At 44.0% G+C, this 15,374-nt stretch overlaps 1 protein-coding gene across 1 annotated transcript in view; it reads left to right on the top strand.

Annotated features, from left to right (window-relative positions):
- LOC146805184 (uncharacterized) overlaps positions 1–15,374 on the top strand; it is a 1,401,767-nt gene that overhangs the window by 955,783 nt on the left and 430,610 nt on the right. Inside the window, exon 13 of the mRNA XM_085622379.1 lies at positions 7,350–7,401. Within this exon, the coding sequence (XP_085478505.1) occupies positions 7,350–7,401 (52 nt within the window). The remainder of the gene's footprint in view (positions 1–7,349; positions 7,402–15,374) is intronic.

Below are 15,374 nucleotides of genomic sequence, written 5' to 3'. Positions count from 1 at the left end.
TTCTCGATCCCTTCGGAATGAGTCATATAGTAGCTCTCTCACTGTCTTGATATTCATGCTCTCTGCATTATGGTGATGGTAGAAGATGTGTTCCAAGTCCACACTAGATAAGCTTTCTTTTACAGCATTCAACCATGATATAGACCTGCCCCTATCGCACTTAAGGCAATCACTGATTATTTTCTGTGTTAAGGTTGCTGCCGGGTTTTGCCAAATCTTCAACCAGAAAAGAGCTGGCCGGGATTTAATGAAATCCTCAACATAGTGCAGGTTTAGCTCTTTGTGGCAGATGTAAGTGGGTGAAGATATTTGGGCCCCCAGAACCTTCCTGCAAAATCTGTTTTCTTCAGTTTGGATGCCACTGCTATTGGCGTACCCCCACACTTCGGCACCATAGGTTGCGGTTGGTAAGCATTGAGATTTGTAAATTTGTATTAAGGGCAACATAACCTCAGCCCTCTTTGGCTGTTGTAGGCTAATAATTGAATTGACTGCCTTGGCGAGTTTGTTTCTGCCGTGTGCTGCGTGTGCCAACCAAGAGCCCGTTTCTGAAAAAATCAAGCCCAAATACGGAAAAGTGCTTGTGCTTTTTAAGATGTTATCACCAGAAACTATATGATTAATACGGTATTTATTAGGCCCGCAGGACATAATATATGACTTCTTAAAGTTGGTACACAAATCCAAACCAGCCATAAAAGAGACAAATCCCGTAATTAAAGTGCGTAGTGCTTTGGGTGTGCGGCCCATCAAGACCGCATCGTCAGCGTATAAAAGTACTGGGAGTAAGTTGCCATTGATATTCGGCACATCACATGAAAGATTAGACAGGGATTTATTTAATTCGTTTATATACAGAATAAAGAGTAGAGGGGCCAAGACACAACCTTGTCTGACCCCTCTGCCAATTAAAATATCCCCGGAGACCTCTCCCTCCTTATTTATCCTAACTCGTGCTTTTAGGTCTCTGTGCAAGTGTGCCAGAAAATGAACTAGTGACTCATCTAATCCATAATTTAAAAGAATATCCCAAAGTTTCGAACGGTTTACGAAATCAAACGCTGACGATAAGTCCATAAAACCCAAATACAGGGGGACTTTTTTAGCGACGGTGTACTTACTTAAGATGAGGTTTAAATTCAAGCATTGTTCAACTGTTCCCACATTGCTTCTAAATCCCAGCTGGCAGGGATGGAGAATGTAATTTTCCTCTGCCCAAAGTCTGATTCTATTAAAAATCACCCTGCCCAAAATCTTCAGTGTGTTATCTATTAAAGATATGGGGCGATAACAACTAGGGTTTAATCTGTCGTCTTTTTTAAAGATGGGTACAATGACACTACTTGACCAAGTATCAGGAATTTTGGTATTGGACAAATTGTTGAAGACATTACACAGCAAAGGGGACCAAAAATCTGGTTCAGATTTAATCAGATCAATTGATAGTCCATCAGGACCAGGGGCCTTATTCCCTGCGCTTTGATTAATGGCATCTTCCACTTCGGAGATGGAAATAGCAACCTTGATATCTGTACAGAAAGGATCTGTAGTTGTTACTGGGGCTGTGTATATTTTAGCAAAATGCTCCTCCCATGACTTAGTTGGTATATTACAGTTGATGGGGGTTAAGTTGGATCCCATGGACCTCAGAGCTTTTACTTCGCCCCAGAACCCAGTCACATCTTTTAGTGCTGCGGTACGTGCCAGTGAATCCCACCTCTCCTTTAAAATCTCATCTGAGCGTGATTTTGTGGCTTGTTTATAGCTTTTTCTCAAGGCCTTAACCAGTGTCATGTTCCGGGGTTTATCGGCAAGTGCCTTACGCAGGTCCCGGTTGGCCCGTGAGCAAGCCCCATCAAACCATCTATAGCTCTTATTGTGTTGTCTAATGGGCTTAGAAATTTCCTGCTTGATGGCAGAACATAGGCCAACAAAAGCCTCAACAATCTCTGTGTCCTGGCAATCGCTGGACAAGCATGTTTCCACAGTTGTAGGGTGAGATTTTATAATTCGTTCAAGTAAGATTTTATTGTTAATGCCTTTCCAAATTACTCTGCATTTGTCGGTGGATACGGCCAAATCCCTTGCCCCAATTTCTTTCCTTTTAGTAAATTTATTGACAAATTTGATCGTTGTCAAAATGGGGTTATGGTCACTGTAACAAGTTGATAGGACCTCAGCTTTAACAAGACAATTCTCAAGGGCCGATGATATAAAAACATAATCAATGGTGGAAGAACAGCCACGACCTATATAGGTGGGCAACTGGTCGGTATCGGGAGATCCACCGGCTTTTGCCATTACATCGGTTAGATCCCTGGAGGATAAATAGTTGAACAGTTCTTCCCCTCTTTTACATGAAATAGTCGTGTGGGATGAGGCTGTGGTATTCTCCATTCTATTATATAAGTGTGCATTAAAGTCTCCCCCTAAGCAGATGCCGTCCAATTTCCCAAACTTATTACCTGCTAGCAAATCATCGATAAAATCAAATAAAATGATAACATTCTTATTCGGGAGTGATTTAAAATCATTATTATAAAAATTTATAAAACATAACGTAATCCCGTTTGAATATATTGTGGCCTGGAGATGACTATAGTTTGTCCATAAGGATTTAGTGGTGCATCCTGCGGTAATCGTTATCCATGTGGATAAGCCCCCGCTAGGTCGACCAGCTTCAGGGATTGGGGCAGTGCTATTAAGACAAACAAAACCCTCAAGTAGCAAGCTGCTGGTGCACCAGGTCTCCTGGAACATTAGAACGTCAAAATTGCTGACCATATTAGTCCACTCTACTATGTTCATTTTTGATTTTAGGCCAGCAATGTTCCAACTTAATATTTTTAGATGTTGGGCAAAGGGCATGTGAGTACAATTGGAAGTACTTGAGGTGATACGCTCTACCAAGCTAGCCATTTGAGGGTTCTCGGTGGGACTGGGGTTGGACATAGCCCGATTAACTGTTAATACCTCCCGAGGCAGTGATGCAGTGTTTGAAAATTTGCACGAGAGTCAATCCTGACCCTCCAAGTCGGTCAGAACATCGAACCGATTATGTACGGGATAAGTTGGTAAAATAAGGTGATGATTACTTTGAGGAGGTCTGTAGAAGAAGCCCAGTGGTAAGGCAGTTATAGCCGATGCAATATTAGGGTGGATAGTGTTACATTTTAGGATCTTTTTTACCAAGGGGGGGTACCTGAAATTTATGACAATACAGTCACCCACAATATTTTTTGTCAGGGGACCAACCCATCCCACCCGTCTCACCATCAAGATTGCATTAGCAGACTCCATGCCCACCCCCTTGAACCTACATAGCCAATCAATACACTTATTCTTGAGTTGATCCCAAGACTCACTTTGGTTCTCTTTTAGAGGAGGTACTCCGGCTAAAATTAAAGCGTAAGGACATGCCTCTGGCGGTAGATTAAGTACCGGGGTGGCATGTTTTATAGGCCGGATAGGGATGATTGACTCATGGTTAGTAAGTGTAGTTAGATTGGGTGGTACTATCTCGGGGGCGGCTGCTATTGGATGTGGGGGGAGACGGGGGGGATTGGTATTCACAGACATTGATGACAAAGATGGTGTGCTAACCAAATTGCTTGATGCAGAATTGCTGGGCAAGCACGCCCTACTGCCATCACATTTATCACATATGTTATCTACTGCAGTTAAGGTGCGTTTGCCACTTCCTTCGTGAGTCCCCTTATTGGTGACCTCCATGTCTTTCAGTAACCGTTCCCCCCTGCATTGATCGATGATAAAAGTTCCTTTCCTTTTTGCATCTTCCTTCTTAACTAGGCTTTCCAGTCTATCCAGACGTTTAAAAATAAGATTAAATTGTTTATCCATTAGACTTTTCAGTTGATTAAAAGTTGAGTCCACAATAGTATCAATTAAGTTTTCAATTGGCCGTCCCGGCATGCCATGTACAAGTGTTGGCTCAGTTTGTGTTTGTATACACGATGAGTTAGTGGCTGCGGTAATGGTCGATGAGGCATCAGTACTATTGATTGGGCCCTGTAAGTGTGTGCTTACGTTAACCGATCCCGCGTTTGCTATAGATTTCCCACGTGTCCACAAACTCAAAGGGGTGGGTTGGGTTTTATTGTTGCGTGGGGGTTGTTTCCTTTTGGCAATAGGTGCTTTAGTAATGCCACTCTTCCTTTTTCCCCCAGTGGTCTTGGAAGCTGGGGCTGATTTAGCGGTGATGGGAACAGCATCCATTTCCTGCTGTGAGTCAGCTATTTCAGTGATGGGGGTAGCAAACTGATTGACCTCTGTAAGTCCAGATGAACTTTTATGTTGAGTGGGGTTTGCAACTATTATGTTAGGTGTGAGCGGCACAGGAGTCGGAAAGTCAATATTAACCGCACCACGGGACATAGGTAGATCGACTGTTTCGTTAATAAGGGTATTTTGACCCAGTGAGAGTCTCCGTTCGGTGGCCTCAATTTCCGACGTGACCAACAGAAAAGCATCTTCTATCATGCTTTCCAGGGCCGACGTGATGATGGGGGGACTCCTAGGGCCCGGACCAGAGGGGTTTGCAGATGCTTTCCCCATGGAGAATAAATGCACACACTAACATTTATTCCAGATGAGGAGAGTGCTTGACCGAACAGCAAATCAAGGGAGGTGGCCCGGCCCTGCCACTGTCTGCCCCTGACGGCCACAGACGGCCCGCCCTCTGCCCGGGCTCAGCCCGGCGACGCCCGCGCGCGTCCCGCGACGCGGGGGGAACCTCGGCTGAAGTAGCGCCTCCGGGCGCGCTTTCCGGCGGTTGTGGGCGGGTCACTGGAGGGCTGCTGGGGACTGTAGTCCTCCTCCACAGCGGCCTCGGTGCAGTAGGAGGCGGCGAGGTAGACTATCAGCGGCTCTGTCCCCCAGCCCTGGAGCCAGGAAAGAACTTCTGCGTGGCGCTGCGTTGGCTGCTCAAGGTACGATCCCCCCGCTCCACCGGGGGAACCTCGGCTGAAGTAGCGCCTCCGGGCGCGCTTTCCGGCGGATGTGGGCGGGTCACTGGAGGGCTGCTGGGGACTGTAGTCCTCCTCCACAGCGGCCTCGGTGCAGTAGGAGGCGGCGAGGGAGACTATCAGCGGCTCTGTCCCCCAGCCCTGGAGCCAGGAAAGAACTTCTGCGTGGCGCTGCGTTGGCTGAGGCATCATGAAACCATGGCCTGATTAAGGGAAAAAGTATGGAACCATAATATGGGCATGGTGTTTGAAGACATGATCAGTGATTTCCACAGGGAATAGTGAACACCCTGCAGCAGTCATCACTAAAGAGAGTTGTGCTATGCCAGGGACCAGTCTTACTTCAAATTTCAGTCCCTTTTTCAACTGGCAACAACTGTTGCTTGTCATAGGCACATGCACCACATACTTAACTGTGGAAATGGTTCAAACAACTGGATTTGAGCATATTTATTTGCAGCTGGGGAAAATAATTTATTCTGCCTACAGGATGTCATACTCAAAAAGGACACTAGACCCCCATCCCAGGAGAGTAAGTATCACTTATACCTACACGAACTGAGAATCGGTTGTTGAAAGATAAAACCCTGCAGGCTCAAGGGCCAATTCGGAAGTTGAGAGGTTTAGGCACATTTGGTGAATAAAGCACTGATAATAGGCCTGGACCAGGAGACTGGCATCAAATGACATAGACGTTCTGTGCATGTATCAGGCCACCCCACCCTGTACTACCAGATGCGCTCCAACAATGCTACTGTTCCAGAGAACGTTAAGGGGAAAGCATCCATGTAGCTCGGAAAAGGGTTCTTGTGGTCTTAAATTGTCACCGTGCCCTGTACAGCAGGATCAATAACAATTAATTTGGCAGCAGGTAAAGAGAAGTGAAACACAGCGTATTTCAAATAGAATATAAGGAACAGATCAAAGACAGACATCTAGGAGAAAAAATTCAAAACCCTGTGGGGAAAAATCCCTGGACAATGGTCAATATTGATGGAACCATGGTCACAGCCAAGAGGGACTACAAAACGGTTACTTGTATGACCCTCATGTTCAAGCAAATATAGGGAACCCCACTCAGGGTTCCCAACCAACACCACCTTCACTTCCAGAGTAAGAGCGGTAGAGCCAAGACTGGGAGAAGGCCAATTCAAGCTGTGGCAAAACCCAAGACCGTCACAGAAAGTCAGAGAGTATACATGGTAACCTGGATGAAAATCCACGCCTCAAGTGAGCATTTAGTTATTGTTTTAATATGAGTTTGGAAGGGATGTTGTCCTCCACCCGGTACCTACATCTAAAGACATGCACACATCCACACAACACCAGTCGAGACTAAGTATATAAATGAAAGGGAGATGGTACACTCAAGTTCAGCCTATCCCAAGTGAGAACCAGTAAGTGTGCACATTTACTTCTGCAAGGCTTCTGATAGATCCTCCATGCCAGTCCACACCTCCAGCTGAGATCCAACTGAGATAGCCACATGCAGCAGAAGAGTTCTTGACTTCTTAAAGGGAGGGTCCTTACCAGTTGGTGGAGCATTGGCAAAAATATACTGCCCTTGAATCCTTTCAGCGTTGGTAGCCCTATCCTCTAATACTCGAGCCCGAAGAGCATGCTTCAGTTTTCCTACTACTGTGAAATTTGAAGACCTGGCAAATGAGAATTTCACAATTCTTTTTAAATGAAGTGTCTTTGTCTCTTTCAAGGGACACGGCTATGTATGCCAGTTCCAGACTGAACGAAGAGAAAGCCTTTTCTATTTCTACAGGAGAGATCTGTGAGTGAGCAGCAGTTTCTAAATCAAGTGCGGTGTAGCCAGCTGTAACAAATAGACAGTCAAGCTCTATGCGCAGTCAGTTTTTGGGTTATCTGGGGGGTTTATAAAGCACATTTTCACACTCAACCTCAATCTTTCCTGCTCATTCGTACTTATGGTGTCTTATCACTCCACTGTTCCCTGCCCTATTCTTTCACAACTCTCATTCAGTCCTTTACCAGCATGTCCATTCCCTGTCTTCCGTTTTTAATGTGCCTCTTGCTTTCACTTTGTGGTAACCATTTGAGGCCCTTGGTTCCTCTCGTTGGCCAATTCTGTTGCTTACACATTTCCTCTAGCACCTTGGAAGCGGTTGATACCTTGAAACCTTCTTTCCATCTCACCTCTTTTTTTTTTTTCTGTCCCTCACTCTCACTCTCTGTGTACTCTTTCTTCCTTGGTTCCATGTTTAGGAAACTAAGCTTGATTTGTGCAGACTCTCTTTGTATTTTGTTTTTCTGTATTGTCGTTTCCCTGGCTAGATTCTGCAGCTGATGTTTACCTCGATTTTTATTACTGAAACATTCTCATTGTTTTTTCAGTGCTGCAAAGGACGCTGCCCTTGCAGCTGAACAAGAGAAAGTTAAGGAACTGGTAAGATGATTCTGCTTACACTTAAATACCTTAGTGAATGTCCAATCATAATGCAGATGCACCAGGAAGTACTAGGACTTTATTAGCAAGCACAAGGCTTTGCACTCCTTAAAGTTCTTGGGGCAGATTTACAAGCCCCTTGCGCCACTTTTGCGTCACTTTTCCCATGTTAAAAGTGACGCAAAAGTGGCGCAAGGGGCTTGTAAATCTGCCCCCTAGTTTATTTGTCCCCTACCAGTTCTTCCAGTACTCATGTGAGAGATTCCTGGTGCAAACTGATTCATTTATGCTTAACTAGAAAAATAGTAACATTTGTTTTCACCTCTATTATTGTCATTGCTTTTTTCAATTTAGAGACATCTTGATAAAAAATTTCATCACCACCATACTGTTACACAACTTTTTAATGATATAAAGACTCCTATCATGGTAGACCTGTTGAGACATGAGAATGAATGAAGGAGGTTAAGCGCCAAATAACAACCACATAATATCCCACATGTGCTTATCCGTTGGGGTAGAACCTATTTCACATGTTGAGTTTGTAAAAGCATACTTGCATCCGTCGTAAATACAAGTATATATAAGATCAAGTTCTAAAAATAAAGGACAACTGTATTGGGTTCTAGAAAGAGGTTTGGACTTGGAACTCCACTAAAAAGGGAGAAAATTAAAACAAAAACGGCTGAACTCTTTTAGTAGGAGACACGGAAGTGGAAGATTTGACTGATCAAAAATGCTACTACTTATTACTTTTCTTGGTTCATGTCGCTGACGTACCAGTTGATACAAAGGCTGCATCATTGATTCTGTATCATGGAATCTTCATCAGTATTCATAAACACTGAACATTTTGAACACATATGGGATCTCACAACACTTAGGGTAAAATGCTTTTTACTGAACATATCTGAACACAAATAGGATCTCACACCACCTAGGTTATAATGCTTTTTATTAGGGTCTATCACAACAAAAGGCAACCCAGTCTATCTTATAATGTAAGGATCAGAAACAACCACAGCGTAAAGAAATGAAACAGTTGTAGTAATATACATAATGTCTCAAATACCATGATCCGTGCCCTGCCCTAACACCCTCCCACCACCCCTCCATAATGAACACTTCCCAAGCATCTATGGGTAAACCACATCCCCTACACCAAGGGTTACATTTTACAACCAGGATTCAATTGTTAGAATGACAACCTTTCGCGACTCGCCTAGCTTTAATGGACATGAGGTGGCGATTTTTTAATGTAACTAAAGTGTCATGTGGTAGCGCATTGTCATTTAAGCACAGCACATTTTCCATTGAAGTGCCCTCTAAATCGGCACAGACATACGGTTTTACTGATAAAAGGATAATTCGGACAAATGGTAATGTGTGGAAATCGGGTTTCAGTGAATAATAATCATTTGTGCACCACCAAGTAAAGTGCATTGATATGTTTTGATCCTGTTAAAATCTTTGTTTCTATCACACTTTAGAATTTTTTTAAAGGTATTTCATTTTTGCTTACTGAACTACTGAATGTGTACAGTTAATTTACAGGTGTGCTGTGTGTTACATAAAATGGAACCCTAGAGCCTGTCATTTCATAAACCTGGACCCCTAGCCAGATTGCCATAATTCACTTTACTGTTCTTTATCTAACTGCAAAGTGAGAGGAGTTTGTAAAGAATAATCCACATGCTTAAAAAAACTGCTATTTGGCAAAACACAGAGCCTGACATTAGATTTGACCTCTGTCTATGAAGCGCAACAAATGTGACACAAGATATATACGGAATTTAAAGTCATCTTTATTTATTGCTAGGACTTTCACGGCCCACCAAAAAAGAAACGCAGGGTCAGATTTAAAAAAAACATGCAACGCAGTAAGCAACCTTGCTGCGCTGCATGAAAGGGAAACAATAGGCCTGCACTGTACTTACTATTATATGGCATATTCCTGTTCTTTCCTAGCACCGGAGCACTATTTGCTTCCTGGCCCCAATGCAGGCACCCTTGTGCCATGTTGCACGGGTGCCTGCTTTTCATGCAGGATTGGTTTTATGCAGGAAGGTGCACCTTCCTGCACAAAAGCAATCCTTAAAGGCAATTTCCTCTTTATAAGTGTGCTGCAGAATGCAGCACGCTTATATAGAGGAAACAACAAGGAAAAATAAAGATATTTCTCCTCTTTGCGCCTCTGATGGGGGGCCCTACAATTCTGACGCATTCCCAGGTCTACCAGTGTTGGTAAATCTGGGAATATGTCAGAATCCATGGGTGGATGCATGAGACACCGGTTTGGCTGATAACAGGTTTGGCGTGGCTCCATAATGGCGGCTAGACTTTGCATACCGTGGGCTTTCACGGGCGGTATGATTTGAGAAACTAGCCATTCCTGCGGCTTTTTTAACCTTTCAACACGAATGCCAAATAAAAGAATGGTACACCATTTTTTCCAGAGGCAGATGATTTCAGTTTTGATGAGCACACAACTTACTCCTGAAGAAGGGAGCTTTCTCGAGATGCTTTAGGTTTTATTGTTATGGAAGACACCTATATCACAACTCGCATTAGAGAATCATCAAATACATTTCTGGAAGATCGGAATTTTACTGGCTCAACTGGATTATTTCTGATAAAAATGGATAACACTGGAGAAAAAACTGATATAAGTGAAAATACAATGGCTCTAGGGCCTATTGCAGGCTGTACACTCTGAACTGGTGTGCTGTTTATGCAATGGTGTTATTTTGACACCCACGCTCAACCCATGGAACTACTCCCTGGGGCAACGCAATGCAGTGATTTACGCTGCCTTGCATTACTGATAAATATACTCCGCAGTTCCTACACTTTCTGGGTTGTGCAGAAATGCCCTGATCTCGTCTGCCTGTGAGAAAATAAACCTTTTACAATTATTTTACTCTATCTACTGCAATAGAAACCTCACCGAGGCCTCCAGACCTTTAGCTATCAACTAACAAAGTAAGTGAGGTACTCTTTTGCTTGAGTTGGCTGAGAAAGACGACAAGCACCTCTAGGCATCTTCTTCCATACTGATCAACAGTTAAAAACTGCCATGCATAAACTATACATAAAAGAGCATCACAAGGAGGTATCAGGAGAGTAATGTAATATCTTTAATCAGTTAGAACATATTTAAAGGAAGTATCCCAGGGGCTTTGGATGTCGATGATCGTAATCAACACTGATACTAAGCTTGAATTTGTAACTGGGCCCCTAGAGGCTGGACGTAGTGACCTTTTCAGCCCTCAGATAGCACAATATGTGAAGAATAACTGTAAAAATTCTGGACTAATGTATTTGTCCAGACACTATATACACCAATGTGTTCTGTTCACTGTTTACGTTTCATTACTTTTATAAGTCTTCCTGCTTTTATCTGAGTGCACCCCACATCTAGTAGTCATTTAACCAGGAGTGCTATCAGACAGCCTACAGGACATTGTATAAGGGTTTAATCGCAAATCCCAATGAATACTTCTCCTTTATCAGATTTTTAATTGTTCAAATATTCCAGACTTTGTGTGTTTACACTTATGACCCATGTATTGCACTTCTGTTATGATGGCAACCAGTACCTAAATAGCATCCTTTTTTGTTGTTGTTGGCACTCCTAGACTCACTAGTAGCCATGTCCAACCTTTCTGCAAATCTTTGGGGCATATTATCAAGCATGACGTTAAAATTATCGCCGCTTTAGCGGCAGAAAACTGCCGCTAAATGGCTATAATGGCCTTGATAATATGCCGTAGAGAATTCCAATAGAAGCCCATATTGTCACCAAAACATGGGATTCTATTGGAACTCTTTTTTTTGATAATATGCTGCTTAATTTTTTTCTCATTGACTTGTTTTTTTAATGTGAACAAAAAGGCTTCGGGTTTCGACTTTTACAGCATTTCCTTCTACTTTTTTAGGGAAAAAATGATCTTTTTAGGTCAAGGCTAGGCAGTGCATGCGCTGTCTCTTCGAGGCATGCTGTATTCACTTGTTGGGCTTACCTCCCATCCATTGCCTTTTTAATCATCCCTTCGACTGTCGTTCAAAAATGCTTGCTTGCTAGTGGTTAATCCTTCCTTTTTATCCCTCCTTTTTGTGTTTACTTTCCTCCCACAGAGAACCACCCAATTACTGTTAACTCACTTCAGTGTTTATATGTTCATTTGGGGGACTATTTTTTTCTTTGATTCCTGCTTGTGTCAGTATTTGCTCATCTTCAGTGGTTCAGTTTCAGTGCTCACCGCGTAATCCCCATGTCTTGTTGAAATACCTAGATGAAATGTCAGATGCTGATTTCAAGGGCACCTTTTTAATTTTCTCTGACTTCAAAGTGTGAGGATTTCCCCAAACCCCTTCCCTCTTTGCTGCTTGTTGCTTGCGCTAATAACGGTCACATGACCTTCAGCAGCCGAACCTTGCAGCACAGTTAAGGGCAAGGCTTGGGTAACACCCAAAGCATTTTCTCTGACACGTATTGTAGCAAAGTGACAATATTATGTGATATGGCTGGGGAGCCTTACCATGTAATAGTAACACAGTACCCAAAAGTGGACCTTGGATTCACACTAGTAATCCTTCTCTCAGTCCTAGTAGAATGGCAAATAGCAGACCAGCTTACTTAGAGAAACATATTTAAAGCATTTTACAGTACCAACATTGACAATAAGTAAGTAGTACGACTAGAAAGAAATCCGACATCAATTTATAAAAAGAATGGAGCTTCTTTTTATGTTAATTTAGACATCAGAATAAAGTATGTACAATTCTTATAACCGGAGTTATAGAATTTTGTAGTGATAATAAAATCGAGACTTTGTAAAGCTGTCAAACTTTACCATTCAAGTCAATGGGAGAAATACAAGGCAACCCTCAGTCACTTGCGGGGTGAGTTCCACAGAACCCATCAGATTTAAGGTCTTGCGGGTCCTCTGGCCAAGCTCTGACAGTCACAACACTTTTACCTTGCCAGGGAGTTCAGGTGCAGAGGTGACTTGGCTGTCCTTGTTGCTCTATGGGAGCTGCAGAGCTGTCAAGAACAACACTTTACAAAACGATACTTGTAGGTTGAGTTTAGAGAAGCCCCTTGGAGCTGAAGCCTGGAGAGGCCCCTGGACCGGGAATCTCCAGGCAGAATAGCTCGGCCTTGTTTGGGCCTCTCGGGTGCAGAGGTGAACCTGGCTATCCGTGGTGCTGAATGGTACTGCGGAAACTGGGGTTAGCAGGCGTGCCAATGAAGCTGTCTTTGCGATTCAAGAGCTCGGCAACTGCACCACAGAAGAGTAGGGGGGCAATGGCAGATGTCCTCTCTGTGTGGGGCATCGAGTGAAGAAGGTAGCAGGTAACAGTCAGCAAGACCACCAACAAGCCTTGGTCCTGGCAAAGGTCAAGATGAGGTTAATCCCCTTCCAAAGGTTCAGGCAATGCTGTAGAGGGCTGAGACTTGAGGAGGTTCAGGACAACGCTTTCCCGAAGGCACCGGGCTGATTACTTTTGGGCTGGTCCACGACAGGCCCAGTGGTCTGTCCTTCTAGTATCACTAGCCCTAGTGAGTCCTGATGAAGTCTTTAGGTTGTAGAGGGGTTCGCCTTCCTTGTGGGACCAGTCTCTGGTCCTGAATGAGTCATAGTCCAGCAGGTGCACGTGGAGGCTGCCACAGGTGCAGAGCTTGCGCCTTCTCTTTATGGAGTCCTGCCTTGCACTGACACGGGTATCTTCTTTGTCCTTCTTCAGTGCAGATCTGGAGTTTTGGTGTGAAGGGGGTGCCTTAAATCCTAAATTTAGGGGGTGTTTACAAGTGTGAGGACTAGTAGCCAATGTTCTACTAGACCTGTGGCTAATCTGCCCATGAGGTGACAACATCTGGTGCGTGCATGTCACAAAATGACCAGAAGCCACTATTATGGGGACTTTTCAAGATTGTACAGGCCATCCTTGGCTGTACAGACCAACTAGCCCAACCTAGAGGTGTGGCTACCCTTTGGGGGCTCTACAACTCCTGCATACCTAAATTAACGCTTCCTCACAGTCACAAGTGCCTGGAGGTGAGGGGTCATTTGTCTCCACTCGGACACAAGTCACTTACATATCAGAGGCGATGAAGCCTTTGATGCTCACTGCCCTGATAGGTCTTTCACTAGCCATCCTGGGAGGGCAAAGGTGTGACCTCCTTTCTCCCCAGGCCTTTTGTCCCACGTCCTCTAGGAGTGATAGCACTCACCAGCAGGAGGTCATTCCTGTGTCTTGGCAGCAAATGGCTCTAAAAGCCCGCCAAGGTACAGGGAACTTGGTAACTCGGAGGGGTCAGTCTAAATGCGGCAGCTAGTTGCATGCCAGCTCACCCTCGACTCAAGAATCATGTCAGGGATGAAGAAGCATGCTGTTTGATACCAAACACGACTAAATTTGGTGGTGCCATCTTTGTTTTGTCCGTTAGCCAGTCCATGTTAACCTATGGACCGCTGTTCACTTACAGTAAACCTGGATTTGCAAGGTATAGAGGTATATGTGTCGGTACATATATACCTGCACCATTAATATAATACACCCTGCCTCCTGGGCTTTAGGAGGCCTACCTTAGGGGTGACTTTCATACCATATGGTAGTGAGGGGATTCTGCCACGCAGAGTTGCTTGCTGTTTGTGCAGGCAGCGGTAGCTGCTCTGCGGACTTTACTTCTACTCAGGTCACTTTGTGTGGCACAATGAGTTCTGCAACCCTGGTGACCCCTTTAACTCCGTCGCCCTGGGTACCACTGGTACCTTTTACTAGCAACTTATAAGAGGGAAGAAGCACTGGCACTGGGGTCTGGTTAGCAGGTCCCAGTGCACTTTCAGTTCTAATAGCACAGCATCTAGAGCAAAAAGTGGTGGGGTAACCATCCAAAAAGGGAACTTTCCTACACTTGTTTATATAATGCGAACTCGAGTGACTCAAAGGTGGTGGAGCGCTTTACGTGAGCTTAGTTGCATTACACAATGTCAGATTAATTTATTTGTTTTTAGATACGTGAGATTAAGTGATGCAGACGCCATCCCTGTGTATTCATTATTTCCCCTCTGTAAGGCATTACTTATAATATAATGTGAACTTGAGTGACCTTAAGGTGGTGGAGCACTTTACATGAGAGCTAGTTAGTTATATTACACAGGGCCCGATTAATTTTTAGAGGCATTTTTATAGAGCGCAAACTCGGCGGACCCAAACGTATTGAATTGCTTTACAAAAGTGCCAGTTACATTACACAAGTTCAGGGTATTTTTTTTGCTTTTAGGAGCACGGAGATTAAGTTATGTCGATGCCATCCCAGTTCATTCAATACTTCCCCTCTACCTGATAAATAGGAGCAGCATTTGTCCCTCCCACCTCCTCACATGTCGCTGCATGCCCGCCCACTGCCGCTTCCTGTACTTCTCCTCTCAGAGCTCAAATTTCAAAGCACATTCACGGCAGCACCCCAGGAACTGTGAGCATTTTTTAATAAATAATGTGAACTCAAGTGGCCCAAAGGTGTTTGAGCTCTTTACATGAGCGCTAGTTAAATTACACAAGGTCAGATTAATTTTTGAGGGCATTTTTACATTGCAAACTCGACTGACCCAAAGGCATTGAAATGCTTTACAAAAGCGCCAGTTATATTCCACAAGGTCAGGTTAATATTTTTGATTTTATTTGTGTGGAGATTAAGTGATGCCGACTCCGTCCCTGTTTATTCATTATTTCCCCTCTACCTGACAAATGAGACCATTTTGTTGTTGTTACTACATTCAGTGCTCCAATACCCAGGGGGCTGAGACAGAAGGTGGGGCCACGGGCTTGCTGGCAAATGCATGGTGCGAGAAGTATTTTGAATGGAAAAACTCTGGAGAAGGGTGCCTGGTGAATATAAGCCTGCGGAGGGAGAGATGTGACGTCTCCGCCATCAGAAAGTACTTCACTGCTTTTTTAGGTCTCGG

Source organism: Triturus cristatus, chromosome 8 (genome assembly GCF_964204655.1).
Source record: "Triturus cristatus chromosome 8, aTriCri1.1, whole genome shotgun sequence".
Taxonomy (NCBI): domain Eukaryota; kingdom Metazoa; phylum Chordata; class Amphibia; order Caudata; family Salamandridae; genus Triturus; species Triturus cristatus.
This window is presented reverse-complemented; position numbering and strand designations above follow the sequence as displayed.